The 19,552-nt window shown below is 32.9% G+C and overlaps 1 protein-coding gene across 1 annotated transcript in view; it reads right to left on the bottom strand.

Annotated features, from left to right (window-relative positions):
• LRP1B (LDL receptor related protein 1B) overlaps nucleotides 1-19,552 on the bottom strand; it is a 1,757,623-nt gene that overhangs the window by 694,410 nt on the left and 1,043,661 nt on the right. Inside the window, exons 15-16 of the mRNA XM_045559136.1 lie at nucleotides 14,516-14,638; nucleotides 675-815 (exon numbers count right to left, since the gene is read on the bottom strand). Coding sequence (XP_045415092.1) covers nucleotides 675-815; nucleotides 14,516-14,638 — 264 coding nt within the window. The remainder of the gene's footprint in view (nucleotides 1-674; nucleotides 816-14,515; nucleotides 14,639-19,552) is intronic.

The following is a 19,552-nucleotide window of genomic DNA, read 5'->3' as shown; positions in this document are numbered from 1 at the left end:
AAATATCATTTAATGTATTATACTTCCCAAATAATTTCTTAAGATGTATGTGGGAAATTTCCTTAGCCTTACCAGAAACATAAATCTATTCCTATTCCAGTAGATGATAAATAGCTACACAGAAGCCAAAGGGGGAAAAAAAATCAAGCCTTTTATTTCTGAGTGCCCCATATGTGTTTCCTACCATGGACTGTGCCAGTGAAGCTAGGTAATGACATGTTCCAGACCCATGTCTGTCTCCTTGGATCTTCTTCAAGGCTCTGATGCCAAGGAGCAGTGGAGTGGATCGTGACCTTCTGTACAAATAATTCTATCTTGAGGGGGTTTAAATTGATTTTCTACATCTTTAAATTAAAAAATCCAAAAAGGTCCCCCATAACAACCTCTGAGAGTGGTGTGGTGGTGCTGACACCATGCAATAGAAAAGTGAAAATTTTTGGAGCAACTAAAATGATAATGTAAAGTATAAGAAAGGATGTGAAAACTAGTGCTTTCAAACTATGCAAAGGAGGGAATCTATGGTCTAATCTTTATGCAAAAGGATGACTGAGAAATAAAACTTAAGTTTTATTTGCATCACAGATATTTTCAGATTTTGACAAACTGCTTTGATAATTCACACACTCAAAAACTCAGGAAAATACAGTTTTAAGTTTACTTGAAGGAGAACATACAGCAATTTACTGAATCCTCATCACTTCCGTCCAGGCAGTCATCATCGCCATCACATTTCCACCGAGCTTGGATACAGTATCTGTTTTTGCAGCGAAATTCTCCAGCTTTACATATGTGAGGTAATACTTCTCCAGGATTAACTAGGGTAAAAACAAAATCCAAGGTATATGAACAACGCTAGCTTATTCAGTTCATTAAAAGTAAATTTTGTGGAGTTTTGTTTGTTCGTTTTAGATTCCACATACAAGTGAGATCATGCAGTATGTATCTTTGGCTTATCTCACTGAGCATAAAGTCATCCATGTTCATCCAAGTTGTGAAAATGACAAAATTTTCATTTTTTGTTGTTTAAAGGCTGAATAATATTCCATTATATATGAGGATGTATTTCTAAGTCAAATATATAGAGAATAAAACTGTGGTTACTAGGGGTTGGGAGCAGAGAGGAAAAAGGGAGATGCTGTCCAAAGGCACAAAGTTGCAGATATGTAGGATGAAAAAATCTGCAAATCGAAGATACAACATAAAGACTATAGTTATAACATTCTATTGTATACTGGAAGTTTGCTGAGAGTAGATTTTAGGTGTTCTTATCACACACACATGAAATGGTAACTATAAGAGATGATGGATATGTTAATTTGCTTGACTATAGTAACCATTTCACTATGTATATCAAAACATCATGTCGTACACCTTAAGTATATACAATAAAAATTATAATTTCCCAGAACTTAGCATATCTTACATCTAAAAATAGGAGACCCATATAAAACTCACAAAATAATTTTCATAACATTAAATAAAGTTTAATATTATCTAACACAAAAAAGATAAAGAAGTAAATTTTGTTATAATAATAAAATATTATCTCATTTCACTTTATGGAAAATACCAAAACAACATTTTATTAATAGTTAATTAATACTTCTGAGAATCAGAAAATTTTAAGTTTTTCTGACAATAATTATTCTACTATGTGAAAAGTGATCATATAAATTGGGTCACTGTTGTCATACTCAACTAAAACAGAGTTGAAAGGCCGGGGGAAAAGGGTTCAGGGCACATAACTTGCCTTGAGAATATAATTCTCGGAAAACCTGGCTGCTGAAACTGCCTGTTGTAACCTGAAAAAAGTTTTATCCAATAGCTATTGAAACAATCTGCCATGACTCAAACGCTAGTTTTACCCACCATCATCACTCACCAATCAGTGTGACAGCTCTCCAAAACCTTACTAGTGCCAATAAACTTTGTTGCAAAACAATACACATTTCTCCTTTTTATAAAACCTCCAACCTCCTCCTTGTCCTTTGGATATACCAAAGACCACCTGGTCTGTGTGTATGACCTAAATTACAATTATTACTTCTCAAGTAAAACATTTTAAACATAGAGATTGTCTCTATGTTTTATTTGACTTTAACAACTAAGATTTTGAAAGATTTATTTTAAACAATTGTCACCAAAATAATGACATCAACAATAATAATACAATACCACTTTTTGTTTATAGTTTGTAGTTTTGCCTTTCAAAGGGCTTTCATTCATAATCTTAGCTGATCATTATTATAACCTATGAGGTAGGTATGGCAAAGACTTTTACTACCTCCATCTTATATTTAAGTATACCAAGAATTAATCAAAGTGAAAAGACAATGCAATAGCACACATCTTTGATGGCTATATTTATTTACTTTGCTCTTTTGCAAGAGAGAGAAAAATTCAGGTCTAGTTAAGTGTTTTAGAAAATATTATGTCATTCAAAACTATCTCTTTATGTATCAGGATTTTATGTAGTGTGTTTTTCTCCATATATTCCATGTTCTTTAATCAAATGTTAGGAATTCAGTTAAGCAGGATTTATTTACAAATTGAAAGTGTTACTACTATTCGTCTGTTCTCTTTGAGTAGATTAGAGTCTAGAAAGAGAAAAGAATGTGTGACAATGGTTAAAGTAACTGATTTTTTTCATGGACTCTAAAAGACCTTGAATTATCTCAAGCTGGTTTATTGCTAGGAGAAACAAAAGATAATCCTTCCATTCCTGTTCTAATGGTTTTAAGTTTTACTTCGGGTAAGTGGTTTGGGCTGAAGAATTGCTATAAAATGTTTGTACGCCCCAATAATAAGTGATATAAAAAAAATGTGACATTTCCAGAACCTTTTGCATAGCACTCCTTGGATCTTTGTTTCTTCCCTACAGCAAAGAATGGACGAGGGAACGTGACTCTGAAGCCATGCTTCCAAGAAACTGCTCTAGTGAGCCAGGCAGCAAGGCACGAGGCTCCTGGGTTTGCAGGGCTGAAAAAGAAAACCTACCGCAGTAGATCTAGACTCTGATTTAAGGCCAATAAGAATCACTATAGTGAATCAAATATTCAGTTAGAACAAAGGTTAACTTGTTTCTTTGGTCCCCTCCCAGTTAAACCAACACCAGATACACAGGCTGACGGTAATAGTTCTTCCCTGTTTAATCTTTCTCAATAACAAAACACTGAAGCAGCAATTTCTCTGTGATGCCATTTTTCTGAGATCACTTGAAAGTAAAAAGTTGTGTGTGTGTGCGCGCGTGCATGCGCACACGGCGCAAAAACATAAACACAAAGAGAAGTCATTTGGTCTCCTATTCAAACCTAAGATGCCTTTTACAGCAGCAACTGGGAGTAAGGATGGAAATCAAAACAAAGTAGAAGTGCACTCTGGGATATGTCTGGCTGTCTCTAGGATCAAACTTTTCTCTCAAAATCTCCAGAATTGACTACTGATAATAAGCAAATATTTCTTATTTTGAGTTTCAAGTCTACTCAGACTATAAAATCTTAGAGAATGGTATTTTTTTCTTCTTTAGAATCCATATATTGCCCAGCCTATAGCTAGGCACTTAGTAAAGAGTAGTTTGATTAATTTCTACTTTATAATTATTAAGCCTACAGTCAACAGTCTATCAGATTTAAAAAAAAAAATACAGTCACACAAGGAACCTGACTTAAGATGTAATCAACTTCCTCCTGAATTTAAAGTTCAGCTTTAAGATTTTCTGTAGTCTCTCTAAGTTGACCTCAAAGAAATATTAACAGTAAGGAAATTCTATTGTTTTGTAGCATAAGAATGATGAAACACAAGAAATTTTTGGTTTTTGTCTAATAATAGTCCCATTAATTTAAAAAGCTTGGCCTTCACATGGTCATTCGAGCAAATATGTCAACCCAGTTTTAAGAAACAATCTATACATGTATACAAAAAGGAAATTACAGTTGCTTCTGAATACTTATATCTACATTAAAGAACAGCAAGACTTCCAGAGAAAGGCCAACTACCTGAGACAATTGATATTATTAAACTAAATATTCATTAAACTAATCAAATTAAGATAATTTAAATCTACTTAGATTTCAAATTTTTTCAAGTGATATATAGGTCATTATGTAATCAGTACAGATACGCAGAATGTCCAAATTGGTTTTAAACATGGATTCAAACATAAATGTATAGTCAGTTATTTTAAAGGATGCTTATATTAACAAAGATAGCAATTTTCAAAATAATATGAAAACACTGTCTAATGTTTCATTTTCATTTTTCTTAACAGGTTATGCATAATGACTTGAAAACCAATAGAGATAATTTCATCTCTTCATATTTTCTGCTTCTGATGTTGGTCTATATCAATGTTATTAACGTATACCAATATTACTGGTAATAGCAGTTAGCCATCACCTTCTCCTATAATAACAAACATAATGAAACATATATAAACGTTTTTGGCTTTTAAATTTTTTTTCTGCAATTCTTCTAAGCCCTGTAACGTAACGTGTTAGATGGGAAACATTTCTCCATGGCATTTCTTCATATCTTTCATCAGCTTTTGCTCTAGACTCTTTTTTTCCAAGGATGTTTATATAGCTAAACCTCTTTGAAAGATACAGGTAGTGCCTCCTTCTGGGGTAGAAAACAGGATTTTCTTTGTTTGTTTGGTTTTTTTGACTAGGATAGTAAACATAATGTGTCCTTCTAGGGCAAATGCTGGGAAGATTTTCTAGCAGACACCTTAAAAGATTGGGGGTTTCTGCCTGACAAAGATGATCAAGGGAGAAACAAAGAAATAAAAAAATAAACAAACAAAAAGACTGGGAGTTTCCTAAGCTCAGGGTTCTTTAGTTGTGATACAGACTCACTGTATTTACAGCATTGTCTCCATATGAATTGGGTTGGGGGTCAAGAAGAAGCAAGGTAAACATGAAAATTATGCTGCCTGCTGTGCCATGAGTGATAAAATCCTTTGTGTCTCACCCAGGAACTTTGTATCTTCTGTCAGAATCCATGAGTCTCTGGCAGGCCATCATGTGAACTTGCAACCAGGGACCTCAGATCCTTCATCATCACACTTGACATAATAGTAAAGGTTTTTGGTTTTTTGTTTTTTGTCATTTTTGTTTATTTTTTTGATTACGAGTTCTGATTTCCAACGTCTCCCAGGGAATAAGGGGCATCACTACTTGATTCTAGCCCTAACCCTATCCTTCCAGATGTAACCAGTAGTTATATCACAAAGAAACCACATTATCAATGGTAACTGTCAAGTTTATTCAGGATTCCTGATGAGAGAAGTCAGGTTACTTTTCAGGTAAAAATGTTCATCATCAGGGAAACATTTAATGTGATATGTGATAATCTGGATAAGATGGAATCTTAGAAGTTCAAAATGCATGATCTTTTCCCCAGCATTGACCTAACAAGGTGGAACTGAATGGCAAAGTCATCTATCACAGCACCCCAGCTAATCCGCAATCTACCAACTTTTGTAAGACTTACAAAAATGATGAAGCAAGGATATTTGGCATCACATAAGAGAGGAAATAGCTCCTCTAAAACTTAAGATTAATATTCTTTGTATACTTTTCAAAAATCTCCATAAAGGATTTATTTTGTAATTACTTCTCACAAATCTGATATCTCCACTAGAGGAGTTTCTTCAATGTAAAAAGGACAATGTCACATGTGGAAAAGAACAATACCTAGAACAGAACTGGACATGGAGTTTATGCTCAAAATTATTTGTTGCCTGACTTACTGGAATTAACAGAGAGACTGTTGTTATTGTAGTGAGAGATTCTCTCTCTGAGGACAGTATAAATCCTTCAGGAAACCAACCTCACTTTAACTGGTTCATCAGCTAATTCTCTTCTGTCATCACCCAAAACCATGGATGAAGTTAGTTTAATTAAAGAGAAAAAGATATATATAGATAGAAAGGAGAGAAAGCTATCCTCCAAACTCAAAACAGTAAATATATAGTTACAGCTCAATGTATACCACTTTTTTCCAATGCTTAATGTGACTGAATCTATATAGTACTTGGGTGCTTGAGCACAGCTATAAATTGCTTTTAGTATATTAACTACTTCTGGAATTGCAAGGTTTGCTTTGGAGTTATGTTTTAACTATGAATTTGAAAACTAATACAAAACCTGTAATTCTACTACCAATTCAACTTCTAGTAAAAATTTTACAACATGACCTCACCGACAAGAAATTGAGAAAATAATAAGTAATTCTTTAATATAGCCAGGATCAAAAATAAAATAACAGGCTGGGTATGGTGGCTCATGCCTGTAATCTCAGCACTTACGGAGGCCAAGGTGGGAGGATTGCTGGAGCCCAGGATTTTAAGACTAGCCTGGGCAACATAGTGAGATCCTATCTGTACAAAAAAATAATAGAATAAAATAACATGAATTGTGACATGCTTGACATGGAACTGCTAGCTGTTATACATCCTGTGGTGCTTGCTATTAGAGCAATGAAATCAAAAGGCCTGTGTATGAATCTCCAAGGTACTACAAAAGGAAATATGCATTCTAGAATTATTTTTATTTGGTAAAAACTGGAAGAGTGACTACTAGAGCTAACGTCCAGGTCATAATGAAGTGAAGGAGAAACCTTATGAATAAACTGTTTTGTTGTATTTTATTTTAGTTTTGAATCATCTCAGATTTGCATCTCAGCTCAGCAGTTGGACTCAATATATGTTCCTGATAGTATTTTAATAAGCTGTGGTGTGTATAAACAAGTGCCTGTGATTCTAACTTTGCTTTTCCTCTTTTCAGACTCATTGTAGTGATCTATTCTAAACAAATATCCTCCCTCAATTGATATTTTGCTGTTAATTTTATCAAAATTTTGATAACTCAGTTATAATAGCATTAGTCTCAGTGCAAAAAATAAAATAAAACCTTCCTATTGTTTTTCCTTCATGTCTAACATTACGATATATTTATTGTTTTAACTACTTTTTTGTGTGTGTCTTCATTTTGAGATTACAGAATCTCTTACTATTTCTTTATTTGAGCAGGGAGAGAGAAGAATCAAAAAGAAAACTTAAATGACTTGAGGATGTTGTTTGTTGGATTCCTTTATATAAGTTCACCTACACAGGAAGACAGTGTGAATAATGCTGCTGTGGGTTTTTATTTTTCTCCTTTAGATCATAGCAGGATGACCTTTCATTAGATAGAATGGTCTTCTGAGCAGCCAGCCTAAGTGGTACATAATCTTCTGTGAGTTCCTTTGCACAGAAGGCCATAAATACTCATCTGGATAGGGCTTCTAAACTTTTTACTGCCTTAAACTTTTTACTACACATTAGATTGCATATATCCTAGAACATAAGGCTTGTCACAACTGAGTAGATAAATGGCTCACCATAGTGAAGGACTGTTTCTTTTTTTTTTTTTTTTTTTTGAGAGAGAGTGTCACTTTGTTGCCCTGGCTACAGTGAGTGCCGTGGCGTCAGCCTAGCTCACAGCAAACTCAAACTCCTGGGCTCAAGCAATCCTACTGCCTCAGCCTCCCGAGTAGCTGGGACTACAGGCATGAGCCACCATGCCCGGCTAATTTTTTCTATATATATTTTAGTTGGCCAGATAATTTATTTCTATTTTTAGTAGAGACAGGGTCTCACTCTTGCTCAGGCTGGTCTCAAACTCCTGATCTCGAGCGATCCACCCGCCTCGGCCTCCCAGAGTGCTAGGATTACAGGCGTGAGCCACCACGCCCGGCCTGAAGGACTGTTTCTGATAGAGGAATATATCTGGTGTTCCAGAAGGTGATAAAGGTCACAGAGTACCACTGACACATAATTGTGCAATGCTATCCCTTGGATAACCAATATTTTTGCAATGTTCTAGTTGTTCTCCTATGAGTAAGGCACATTGTAAAGTTCTGTCTTTTCTTTCAGGCCACTAAAGAAGCATTTAAAGAATTACTATTTCATTACATTAGACAAAGTAATTTTGCTTTTTTTTTTTGTTTTTTTTTTTTTGTAAATAGTGACTTAATTTTTTTGGAGCCTAATTTACTTTTTTGGGATCATTCATGTCTTCATTCACTAATTTTGTATGTTGTGATTTTCCCCACAAAGGTGTTAAAAGAAATATAAAATTTACTTGATAATGGTTCTCAGGTGCAGTAAATTTCAACTTACTATGCCACACCAGACATCTTTTCTAGTTGTGAAGAGATCTGGCCTTGAGAGACCACATTCATAAGGACAAAGAATCCAGCCTACACTCATTTTTCATTCCTTCCAAGCAAGGTATTAGAATTCATCCTTAATCAATCATGTAGCATGCCAATATTTTTCTGCTGGGTGCATGTCTTTTCTGGCATAGCCTTATGTTGCAAGTTCATTAAGAAAAAATCCTTGTTGTTTAGTTTGGCCTAACCACCTGCCAATGAGTTTTTGTTCATTTGATGTCAATTCAAAGGGGATGATGGAAACCAGGAAGATCATGTCACAATGGCTGCAACATCGTTTTACTTGTTATCCTACAAAATTAATTCAGTTTTTTAGAGCAGAAGATTTGGAGTTAGGGCTGAGACTGGACACAGGGGTTTCAACATTGTATGCAGGTGTTAAAGTAACCCTCAGGTAGAAGCTAACTAGAGGTCCTGATAACCACAGGCAAGAACTGGCTTCAGCCAGCCTGTCAGCTATCTCTGCCACCTTACATGAACTTTGGCTAATTACAATATCATTTACATTGCAGTTTTAAAATTTCTCCACCCTCGAAATGACCATGACAATTCCAAGACAACCATATAAAGTAAAAAAAAAAAAAAAAAATGAGGGAACCCAATTCTAGGAATTACTACCCAAATTCTTAGTAAAAGCCAACCCCTATACCTTGAATATTCCTCCCCTCAATTAGTAAGACTTTAGAAGAACAAAAACCACTTGCTCCAGGTGTAGCTGCTCTTTTCTGCGCCTGCCTGCTCTCGCCTGTGAGAGTGTACTTTCATTTTCAACAAAAAAAGTTGTCGCTTGCTTGCCTTATGTGGTGCATTCTGAAATCCTTTTCCTGATGCTCACCAAGAACTTGGCAAAATCTCCACTTGGAGACTGCTAACAAGTTGACTCCAGTTCACCTGACTATAATCTCGCCTGAACTAAACCAGAAGCCCAGAAGAATCAACATGCATGAGAGGTTAATGGCACAGTGATATTTGTTTTGCACTACTATACTCTGCAACCATGAACTCCATTTATAGTTGTCCTGTACTTTACTGTCCTCATCTGCAAACTATGGCTAATATATCTTTGAAAAACCTTTACCATTAAATAAAAACGAATTGAAATAATTACTACAATAAACTTTGAGTTTCTTTTTGCAAGAAATGAGTTACTATATTATTCTTCTTGATTTTTCCTATTACATTTGAAAGAAATTTATGACAGTTGCATAATATTAGAAGATAGAGTAGAATGTTTATACAACCAAAATCTCAAATAAGAACTCATTTGTTTTTGTTGATTTAACCTCATTCAGTGCAGTAAGTATAGACAAAATCTTCTTTCTTTTCCCATTTATTGCATTAGGGTTACCTCATCTAAGAATTACAGATATTAGAAAGAGACCAACAGTCTCAGAAAAATTTCCTCTAACTTTCACCAGATAAAAAATCATATATACACAATCATGATAACACATCTCCTAACATCAACTTTGTAATCAATGTTGCATACAGTTTTTTCTTATAAGAAAAGTTACCAAATTTTTATTTACACAAATATATCCAAAGATAGCCTGAATTATTTAGAAATAAATATTTCTATATTCCTGTTTTTTTTTTTCCTATAATTAAGTTTCAGTCTGAATCATTCTAAGTGCTACCGGAGTATGTGATCAGCTAGAGTTCCTTTCAAGATACTTGTGTCTATGGCTTCTAAAAAACTACTGAATGTGTTTTGTTACTGTTTGGTTTGGCAGTTATGGCAAAGGATAAACTACATAAGGTAGAGTGTTGAATGAAAGATCAGAGACACAAAATAGAGATTGGTAATCACTGTTGGGGAAAGGCAATACTCAAAACCCATTTATGGATTTGGAGAAAGGGACAGTGTCATTTCTAATAAGAGTACGGTACCCAACCACATATCTTTGTATGTCCTTTCCCACTATGACATTTAAACACAGGTGAATCTTGTTAAAATAAGTGTGAAGGGCAAACTTTAACAAATAGACAACATCTAATGATGAGGTAGAATAGCCAATAAAGTAAATAAGTGAGCAGTCAAGACACATTTTCAGCCTAAGGGGTTTAAGTGAATGTGAGGAGACACATTTGCCATTGACTTGGTGATACCCTAAATATGGCATATGAATGACTACAGATAGGGATGTCATATGTTTCTCCTCCTCAAGGACTAGAGACGAGGCTATAGGTCAGTATAATTTCCCAATGAGCATGTCGTCCTGCATTCCCCTTGCAGTATAGGCAAGGGGAGCAAACTTTGAACTCACAATGGACAAATGACCGATTCTTAACTAATCTCTCATTTTCTTTTGAGCCATGAGAATTTACATGGAAATAGAAAACTTAAGTAAATAGTAACAATTTATTAAAGTAATGATAAAATCATGATAAGATTTTACTTCATGGATTTCTATCTATCTACTAACTCAAAAGTAATCCATAATTTGTTAATGAAGTATAAGAATGAAGGAAATAAGAAATATAATTTGAAAGCCAATGATCAACATAATTGTAATCCACATAATTAAAATTAAATAACAAATTATAAAATTTCAAGCTCAAAATGCCATCTAAATATTAGCACCTGATGAATACACCCCATTTCAACCTCCTACAATGCCAAAGAACAAAAATAAAAACTTGCAAGATCTCTAAGAGTTTACTCTCTTGATCATTTATTGACACTACCATAAGGGAATTTTGACTTTTTGCAAGGTGAACAGGACTAGATTTAAAGATTCATTCTGGAGTCTCTTAAGTTAGAGCATTTGAATAAGCCTGTCCACCTTTAGGTAGGAAGATAGACCTTTTGTTCCTGCAGTAAAGACTACAAGGTTTGTACCTATCAAAAAGGAGATACATTTGGTGCTATCTCCCATCTTTTGTATAGGGGTGTAGCTAAGGCAGGATGAAACCTGATGTAAGTCCACGAAGGCTACTGTGTGTGTTTGTGTGTGTGGGGTGTGTGTGTGTGTGTGTGTGTGTGTACATCCCATCTGTTGAAAATATCACAGTCATTCAACTGGGTTAGCAGAAGATTCCATGTTATGCCAGGAAAACAATTTTAAATGACTCCTTGGTAGAAACTGAAAAATTAAACTAGCAAGTGTACAGATAAATAATACCTTTTCTCCCAATAACTAAGATAAGATTCAGCCTCAAAGCCAACTTGACAGACTAGGTTGTTCAAAGCTATGCTTAATCCCTGCCTGTTGGTAAACGATGGGTCTTAATAGGTTTCTTTTCTTATGATAAATAACCAACAAAATAGGAATTAAAAAATTAATACCACAGAACAAAGGAAGGGAAACAATCACCTGGTGATTCAAACAAAGTATACTTCTGAAGATTATCTTCTATAAAAATCCACTTATAGGCAATTTTAAAAATTCTATTTTTAAGGAAAAAAACTTGCTAGAGAGGTGAAATTTATACTTGTATTCTGAAATACGTAACTCCAGAAAAGAATTGAAAAATACTTCTAAAATTTAGAAGGAAAATTTTGTTTAGCCAAGAATTAATACTCATAAGAATTGTGAATCACAAATAATGGTAGGAGAAACATATTTGAAATACACAAGAACTCAACAATATATGCAGTCATCCCTCGGTATCTGCAGGGTATTGGTCTCAGGACCCCCAGCGGATGCCAAATCCACAGATGCTCAAGTCTCTTGTATACAATGGTGTATTATTTGTATGTAACCTACACACATCTTCCCATATACTTTAAATCATTTCTAGATTATTTATAATACCTAATACAATGTAAATATTATGTAAATATTTATCATACTATATTGTTTGGGAATAATAACAAGAAAAAATATGTACATTTCAGTAAAGAGTCAACCATCCCTTTTAAAAAATATTTTCTATCCCCAGTTGATTGAATCTACAGATACAGAACCCATAAATACAAAAGGGCCCATTGTATTCTCTATTCTCTTCTTGAAGAATTTATTTCAAAATATAGTCCCTCTATCCTATACATCTGTGAAAATTAAGAAATAAACAATGGAATATTAAAAGTTTGAGAACTAAGCAATACAACTAGCAAAAATCTAAAAAAAACATTGTAAAATACTGTAAAACTGAAGAACAAACTAACTATAAATGTCAAAAATATCTTTATAAAGAAGGGACTTACTTTTCAATGATTCAAAATAATACTCTTGGTCAGATATCCTAAGTTATAATAAGAAGGAGTGATATTGAGGAAGATGAGAGTAGCAGAAAGAAAGCTAAAGTTCTCATCTCTATTACTTAGAGCTTAAAATATTATAATAGTATTAGAATTTACAACTGAGTGTATTATTCCAAATACCTAAAGGAGATGTAACACAAATTGAACATGGACTATATGGTCCATGACAGACAACTACTTATAAAAATGTATCATTAATAATCCCAAACCTCAAATATGAAAAGAAGACTGCCTGAAAGGCAGTCATTAAAAATTATGTTTACAAAGAAGAGTTAGATACATGACAAGATACTTATCCTCGTATTAAGTAAAAATTAAGGGCAAATTAATTGTACTGTAGTATGATCCAAAACTGAGAAACAAAAATGCAAAATAATTAATTAAGAGTTCACTCTCCGAAATGAAATTATTTGAGATCTAAATTCCAAATGTCCCATGTACTAGCTATGTGAAATTCTGAAAAGTAATCAACCTCAAAGTATAAATAATAAATTATAAAATGAGATAGTAATAGTTGCTTCCTTATATAGTTTTCCAAAGGACTAATGAGAATCATAAAAATTTATTGCAAAATCCAACATCCATACAAGTGTAAGGATCCAATAAATCTTACCTATGATTAATATTATTAGTAGTAAAAAATTCCCTAGTGGTATATAATTATAAGAAACTACATTAAAATGTCTTAGTGGTTTATTGCTGAATAGTGGCATTATTAGTTAATTTTTATATTTAAAATATTTTATTGTATTTCTCAAATGTTACAGTTTTAAATATGTTTTGAAAAATACTTTTTCACACTTTTTCAGAAGAAATAAGATGTTACAGATAAATCAAAGTCTTTTTTATTACACTTATTCCTCCTGAGAAACCATCATTATAATTGATGGAAAAAATACATGAAATTATTTATTTAACAATTCAAGGTGGTTAATTTTATATGCCAACTTGGATGGACCATGGGGTGCCCAGATATTTGGTCAAACATTATTCTGGTTGTGTCTGTGAGGGTGTTTGGAATGAGATTAACACTTGAATTGTTAAATTTAGTAAAGCAGATTCCTCTCCCTAATGTGGTGGGCCTCATTCAATTAGTTGAAAGCCTGAATAGAACATAAAGGGTGACCCTCCTGTGGGTAAAAGGAACTTATCCTGTCTATCTACCTTGAGCTAGGACATAGGCTTTTCCCTATCTTATACATGAACTGAAACACCAGCTATGCCTGGGTCTCAAGGCTGCTGACATTTGGACCAGATCTATATACCATTGGCTTTCATGGATCGCCAGCTTGTTGCCTGTAGATCTTGAGACTTGTCGGCCTTTATAACCACACAAGTGAATTCCCTATAATAAATCTCTTTCTCTTTCTCTCTCCCTGCATTCTATTAGTTCTGTTTCTCTGGAGAGCTCTAACATACAATTTAAGATTAAATCTTTCCAGATACTTTTATGTAGTACTGATGCATGCATAATATTGTTGCTGTTAGTGTGCTTAAGGGACATGCTATATGGTAGAAAGAACAAATTTCAAAAGATTCACTTTGGAATAATAAGATGCAGTAAATTGAGAAGTCTCAGCAAAAGTTAATAAAAGTGACTTTGATTCATATTAATCAATCCAGGTAATTCACTATTTGGATAGTATATAAATTCCTTGAAAGCTTCTTTTTTGCCTCCCTCCTTGCTCTTCACCACCAAAGACAGAAAACTGAGCCTACTAAGCCTTTTAAAATCATTTAGGGCCAATTTTGTGCATAAACATACCATCTATCTAACCAACAGCTATCCATTTTCAGTTGCAACCGCTTATGGTGAAGTTCCCTTACAACTTCATGAAATATTTGCCTTTGTGGTATATGCTTACTTATTTAATTTTTTTACTAAGTCATAAGCAGCAGTGAACTCTGAAAAACCATTATCCATCTGTATGTCAGAAATTAATCAGTTAATAATTTACAGTTTAAAAAGAATTGCATATAAGTAATTATCTGAATTTCTCTTTTCAAATCTGATTTTAATTCCTTTGGTTTCATCTGCTTCTATTCTTCAGAAAGAGTCAAATAAACAATGACTGTAACATGAAAAGAACTTACATGTGCAAGTTGTCCCATTTTCATCCAAAAGTTGATTATCAGCACAAGCACACACCCGGCCTCCTGGAATGGCCAAGCAAAGTGTACTACAGCCGCCATTATTTACTCGGCACATATTGTCACCTGCAAGAGGAGGGAAGCAAATGTGTTAAAGAACTCTGATTCCAACAAAACTTAGCCAGCTTAGGTTCACATTCTTTCTAAGATATGTACATAGGCAAAACTATGTACACATATATATGCTATGTATATTATATATTTAGTAACACAGTATTGCTGCTGAATCATAACTAAATTTAGGAATGTTTGAAAATATATGATGCATTGGTAGGTAGATAAGAAGAATTTACATGTTTGTTGGAGCAGATGGAGGTTTGTGTGCAGTTAGGTACTAGGTGAAAGAGGAGGAAGAGAACAGAAAGGTGTCTGTCTTGGATAGTTTTCCAGATTAGGCCTACTATTTTCAAGTCTGAGTTTTTGGAAAGTAGACCACTGGCTCCGGGAATATGGTTTTGGAGGCCCAGTCAACAGAAAGTGAACAGGCATTGGGGACAGGGGTGGGATATTCTTCATTCTTGTGCAAAGAGTACACTGGCATGTCAGTGTGTTGGGGACTCCGGGAAACACAGGATTATCTGTGAAGACTTAATAATGAGCAGCCCTGTTAGTATAAGGAGAATGCACACTTTACAAGGACAAAAGTGTTGTTCCAGTAGACCTAAAGAGCGGAGGCACTGATGAAGCATACAATGGACATCGATTAAGTGGGCATGAGAGGAAATTCATAAAGGTATTATCCATGAACATATGTGAGGCACACTTGGAGACTCTCAGATAAAACTAGGCAAATTCTTGAAGAGGCTAGAGATCATGTTTTATAAAGGTGTAAGAGTAAATACAATTTAGGTGGTTACCATTTTTGTGCCTTTTATTCCTGTAAGTTGTAAAGGTAAGGAAGGAAGTGTTTTTACAGTTGTGTGTTAATGACAGGGATGCATTCTAAGAAATATGTCATTACATCATTGTACGAACATCACAGAGTATACTTACAAAAACCTTCATGGTATAGCCTACTATCCACCTAAGTTACACAGAATAGCCTATTGCTCTTAGGTTACACACCTGTATAGCATGTTACTGTACTGAACACTGTAGGTAATTATAAGACAATGGTAAGTATTTGTACATCTAAACATATTTAAACATAGAAAAGGCACAGTAAAAATATGGAATTATCATCTTATGGGACCACTGTCATATATATGGCCCATAATTGACTGAAAGGTCATTATGCGATGTATAACTGTACTTAGCCATATATGTATAAAATTAAAAAGAACTTGACAACATTAGCAATCCAATTGGCAGTGTAATTTTCAGGGTCATTTTACACAATGTTGCATTTTTCAAGGTATCAATAAATAAAAAGTTTTGATTATATCAGAAGATCTTACTCAAATATTATAAATAAAGAGCTTTTAATTACTTGGAAACATACAATAAGACAGTAAAATGATTAATGTGCTAGTGCCAAAAATGTGACTAAGGTGATAGACGAGGTGATTACACTGTGGGCCTTAGGGGTTGGATGTGCTATGCAGAGAATAACAAGAAGTAAGAAAAAAACTCTAAATGCTGCTGTATGCAATAAATATTCAACACATTCCCATAGATGATCATTGTGTACCCACAGATCAGAAAAAAAATGATCTAAAGTATATTATCACTTCTTTTCATTATTCTGAGAAGTAAATTTAATTTGCTATGTTTATGAAAAATAAAAAACTGCACATGAAAGCTATAGAAGATTATAATTCAAGATGTAGTACCAATTTCTGAACTCAGAAGGTAATTAAGCTTAACTCAGGCTTTTTCCAATAGGTAAATGCAGAAATGTTTTAAGTAGCTTCCAGATATATCCGATGACCATGGGATAAAATTGTAATACTTCATAAGACACACAGGTGTTCTATGTTGTGCATATTATGTTAAATTAATTGTATCCTCAATATTTTAAATATAAATTATATATTTAAATTGTATATACAATATTTTAGTAATATTCAGATTATGGAAAATTAGAATTTATTCAAAATATTTTGAGAAATAAGAAATTACTGAAAACAATTTATCAGGATGTATTTTCATATTAAAATATGTTAAATATCATATTATTTAATTCAATGTTGTGACCCATTCCATTCTCAATTAATATAAAATTTAAGTATTTAGAAATAAATTACTATTATTCAAACTTTAAAATATATATCCTGTCTGTGAATACTACATATTAAAAGAGAGGAATTGGTATTTGTTCTGTCATGATAGAAATTTTAAATCTAAATTAATTTGAATAATTCCATATCTTTCTTCATAATTGCTTAGATGTTTTTAATTTTAATAGTATCTTAATATATTTTTGAATTTCATTATTGAACACATTCCTGATAGAGCTCATATGATAGTCTTTTTTAAAGTTCTGGTAGCTTACAAAACATTTCATGTAAAAATGTCATCTCTAAAACATGTTTAAGTGACTATTTTTTAAACACACTGCTAAAAATTTTATACATAAATATCAATAAAGGAATCATTAATATATTGATGGCTACAATGATTGAAATCCATACTCAATCCCAGAGCTAGTTACCTTACGTATATATTACATTTTATTCAATTTTTACAATAAAATTATAAGGTAGGTTTTATCTCACTTGCAGGAACGATCATTGAATATCTAAGGGTCAAATGATTCTTCCAATGTTTACAAATTAGAAATAATCCTTATTAAAATTATTATTTCTAGATAATAGTAATATTTATAAAACTTAGAAATAGGATTTTCTTATTCTAAAATTTATGCTCTTAACTCTAAGTTATGTATATATGATAAAATTAAATTAGATCAATGAAGGACACACTAAAATGATACTAAAACAATAAAGTAAAAGTGTAAATTTCTTTAAGAAAGCAGATACTTTTAAAAAAACAAATATGCAAGGAAAGCAAACGAGGAATAGCTTTCAATAGCTAGTTCAAGATAGCCATCTGTCTGGATCGGAAACTTTGTTTTTTTTCCCAATCTTCTATCTTCCAGAAGAATTATTCCCCCCTTACAAATAGTGCCTGGCACAGGATGTGTTTAATAAACATTAGTTAAATGAATGCATGAGTGAATGTAACTTCTAGTTAGCAGTTTGAATGACAGAAATAATCATTTGTAGTGCAGATAAAAGGGACAAGTGTGTAGATAGATATAAGTCAGTTTTAACAAGTTGAAGGGTCTTATCTCATTTGTATGTGAGTAAATATCCATACATATACCGTGTATATACTTTGCACTACAGGAAGGGTTACTTAAAGATGTGTTATAACTTCCAAAGAACAGTAATAAAAACACATATAATATATGAAAACATTTCAGAAGGCTATATCAACATCTCATTGTTTTTAGAACTTAGTAATTTAACTTTTGTTAATAAAGTATTTTTTATATTTAGCAAATGGCAGAATATAGAAACCAGAACAAAGGAATCCCACTGTTTCAGTCTTCTCCTGCTCTGAATTTTCTTCAAAATACTGGAAAGAAGAAATTCTCTTTTCTATATGCTTCCTGGACTTTTGATTTCCCAATGTTTTATCATATGCAAAGTGAGAATTCTCTGCACCTAATATGAAACATATAAACCTATGGAAATTTTTCTTTCTAATTAATGTAGGGATATTTGAGGTTGTAGTTTAGAGACAGTAGACATCACTATTAATCCAAAAATTGTATAAAGATTGGTAGAGTGGAATCCTGAGGCCATATGAATCATTCATTTAGTCTAGGATAATTTCAGGAAGAACTGACTTTGAATAATGTCAGTCAATCTGAGGAAACTATTAAATATTTCTTAATACTTTTTCTCTCTTTCACAATTATATGCTCATTGAAGACTGTGTTTACATTTGACTTCCTTTGAATCTACTTATGTAAGAAAGAGAGACAGAGACAGAGAGAGAGAAAAAAGAGAGAGAGAGTGTGTGTGTGCATGGAGAGAGAGACTATACTAAGAGCCTAGTTAGTATTTTGAGTTTTTTTTTTAAGGTAATTACCCCCAAAATGGGAAATTTGAAAAGAGAAATTTTGTGATGATGGTCCTGTCACTATACCTGAATCTTACTAAACCAGTAAAATAATGTGGGTAATGAACATGCCATACATTAAATAAAAACTATGTCTGTTATACTAGGTCTGGTTAACCTGAGCTCTCTAAATCCTGGATTGTATAAAAATAGCCAAGGGGAAATTTATATAAAAAATATATATTTCAATATAAAATTTATCAATAATAAAACAACATGAGCAAAGAAAACCCACGTTCTTCTCCTTCTGTCTAAAAGTACAGTAGTTATAAAGGTTTCAGAAATAAAATCAGCCACATAAATTAATTACAGAAAAATACTTTATGGTCAGACAAATCTGAATTTCAATCTATTTAGTCACTAGTTCACTGTGTTTCCTGAAAGGTAAATGGCTACATCTGTCTAATCCTTGGGATTAAACTTGAAACCCTTGGATAAGATAGTGCTTTAAGATCTTTGATTTAGCAGAATTATCTTTAAAACACTTTGTTGTTAGATAACTTCCTATGACAACATATGCACTAGAAAAATCAGGATATAATTTATTCATCCTCTATGTATTGAAATGTATGCTTATTAAAGTTTCACAAGGATATTTCCATGAAAAAAGAACAATGACTCTCTTGATTCATAAAACAGTCTACCACATAATTTACTAAACTGTTTTCTTTGTTTAATACCTAAATTCTAACTAATATTCTTTGTGGATACACTAATAAATATTAATAACTCATGTAGATAAAACATATAACAATATTATCTGATTTTAATAAGATGTGAATATTGTGGTAGATTGTTTTACTTTTACATCATCTAAAATAATTACATGTTCCTCAAATATATATAGAAATAAACCAAGTAAATATACTAAGATACTTTTAAAAGCAACATTTTTCTTACATAATATAT

The sequence above is a fragment of the Lemur catta genome, chromosome 8 (genome assembly GCF_020740605.2).
Source record: "Lemur catta isolate mLemCat1 chromosome 8, mLemCat1.pri, whole genome shotgun sequence".
Classification (NCBI taxonomy): Eukaryota; Metazoa; Chordata; class Mammalia; order Primates; family Lemuridae; genus Lemur; species Lemur catta.
The sequence above is the reverse complement of the archived record's forward strand: the minus strand, read 5'-3'. Positions and strand labels throughout refer to the sequence as shown.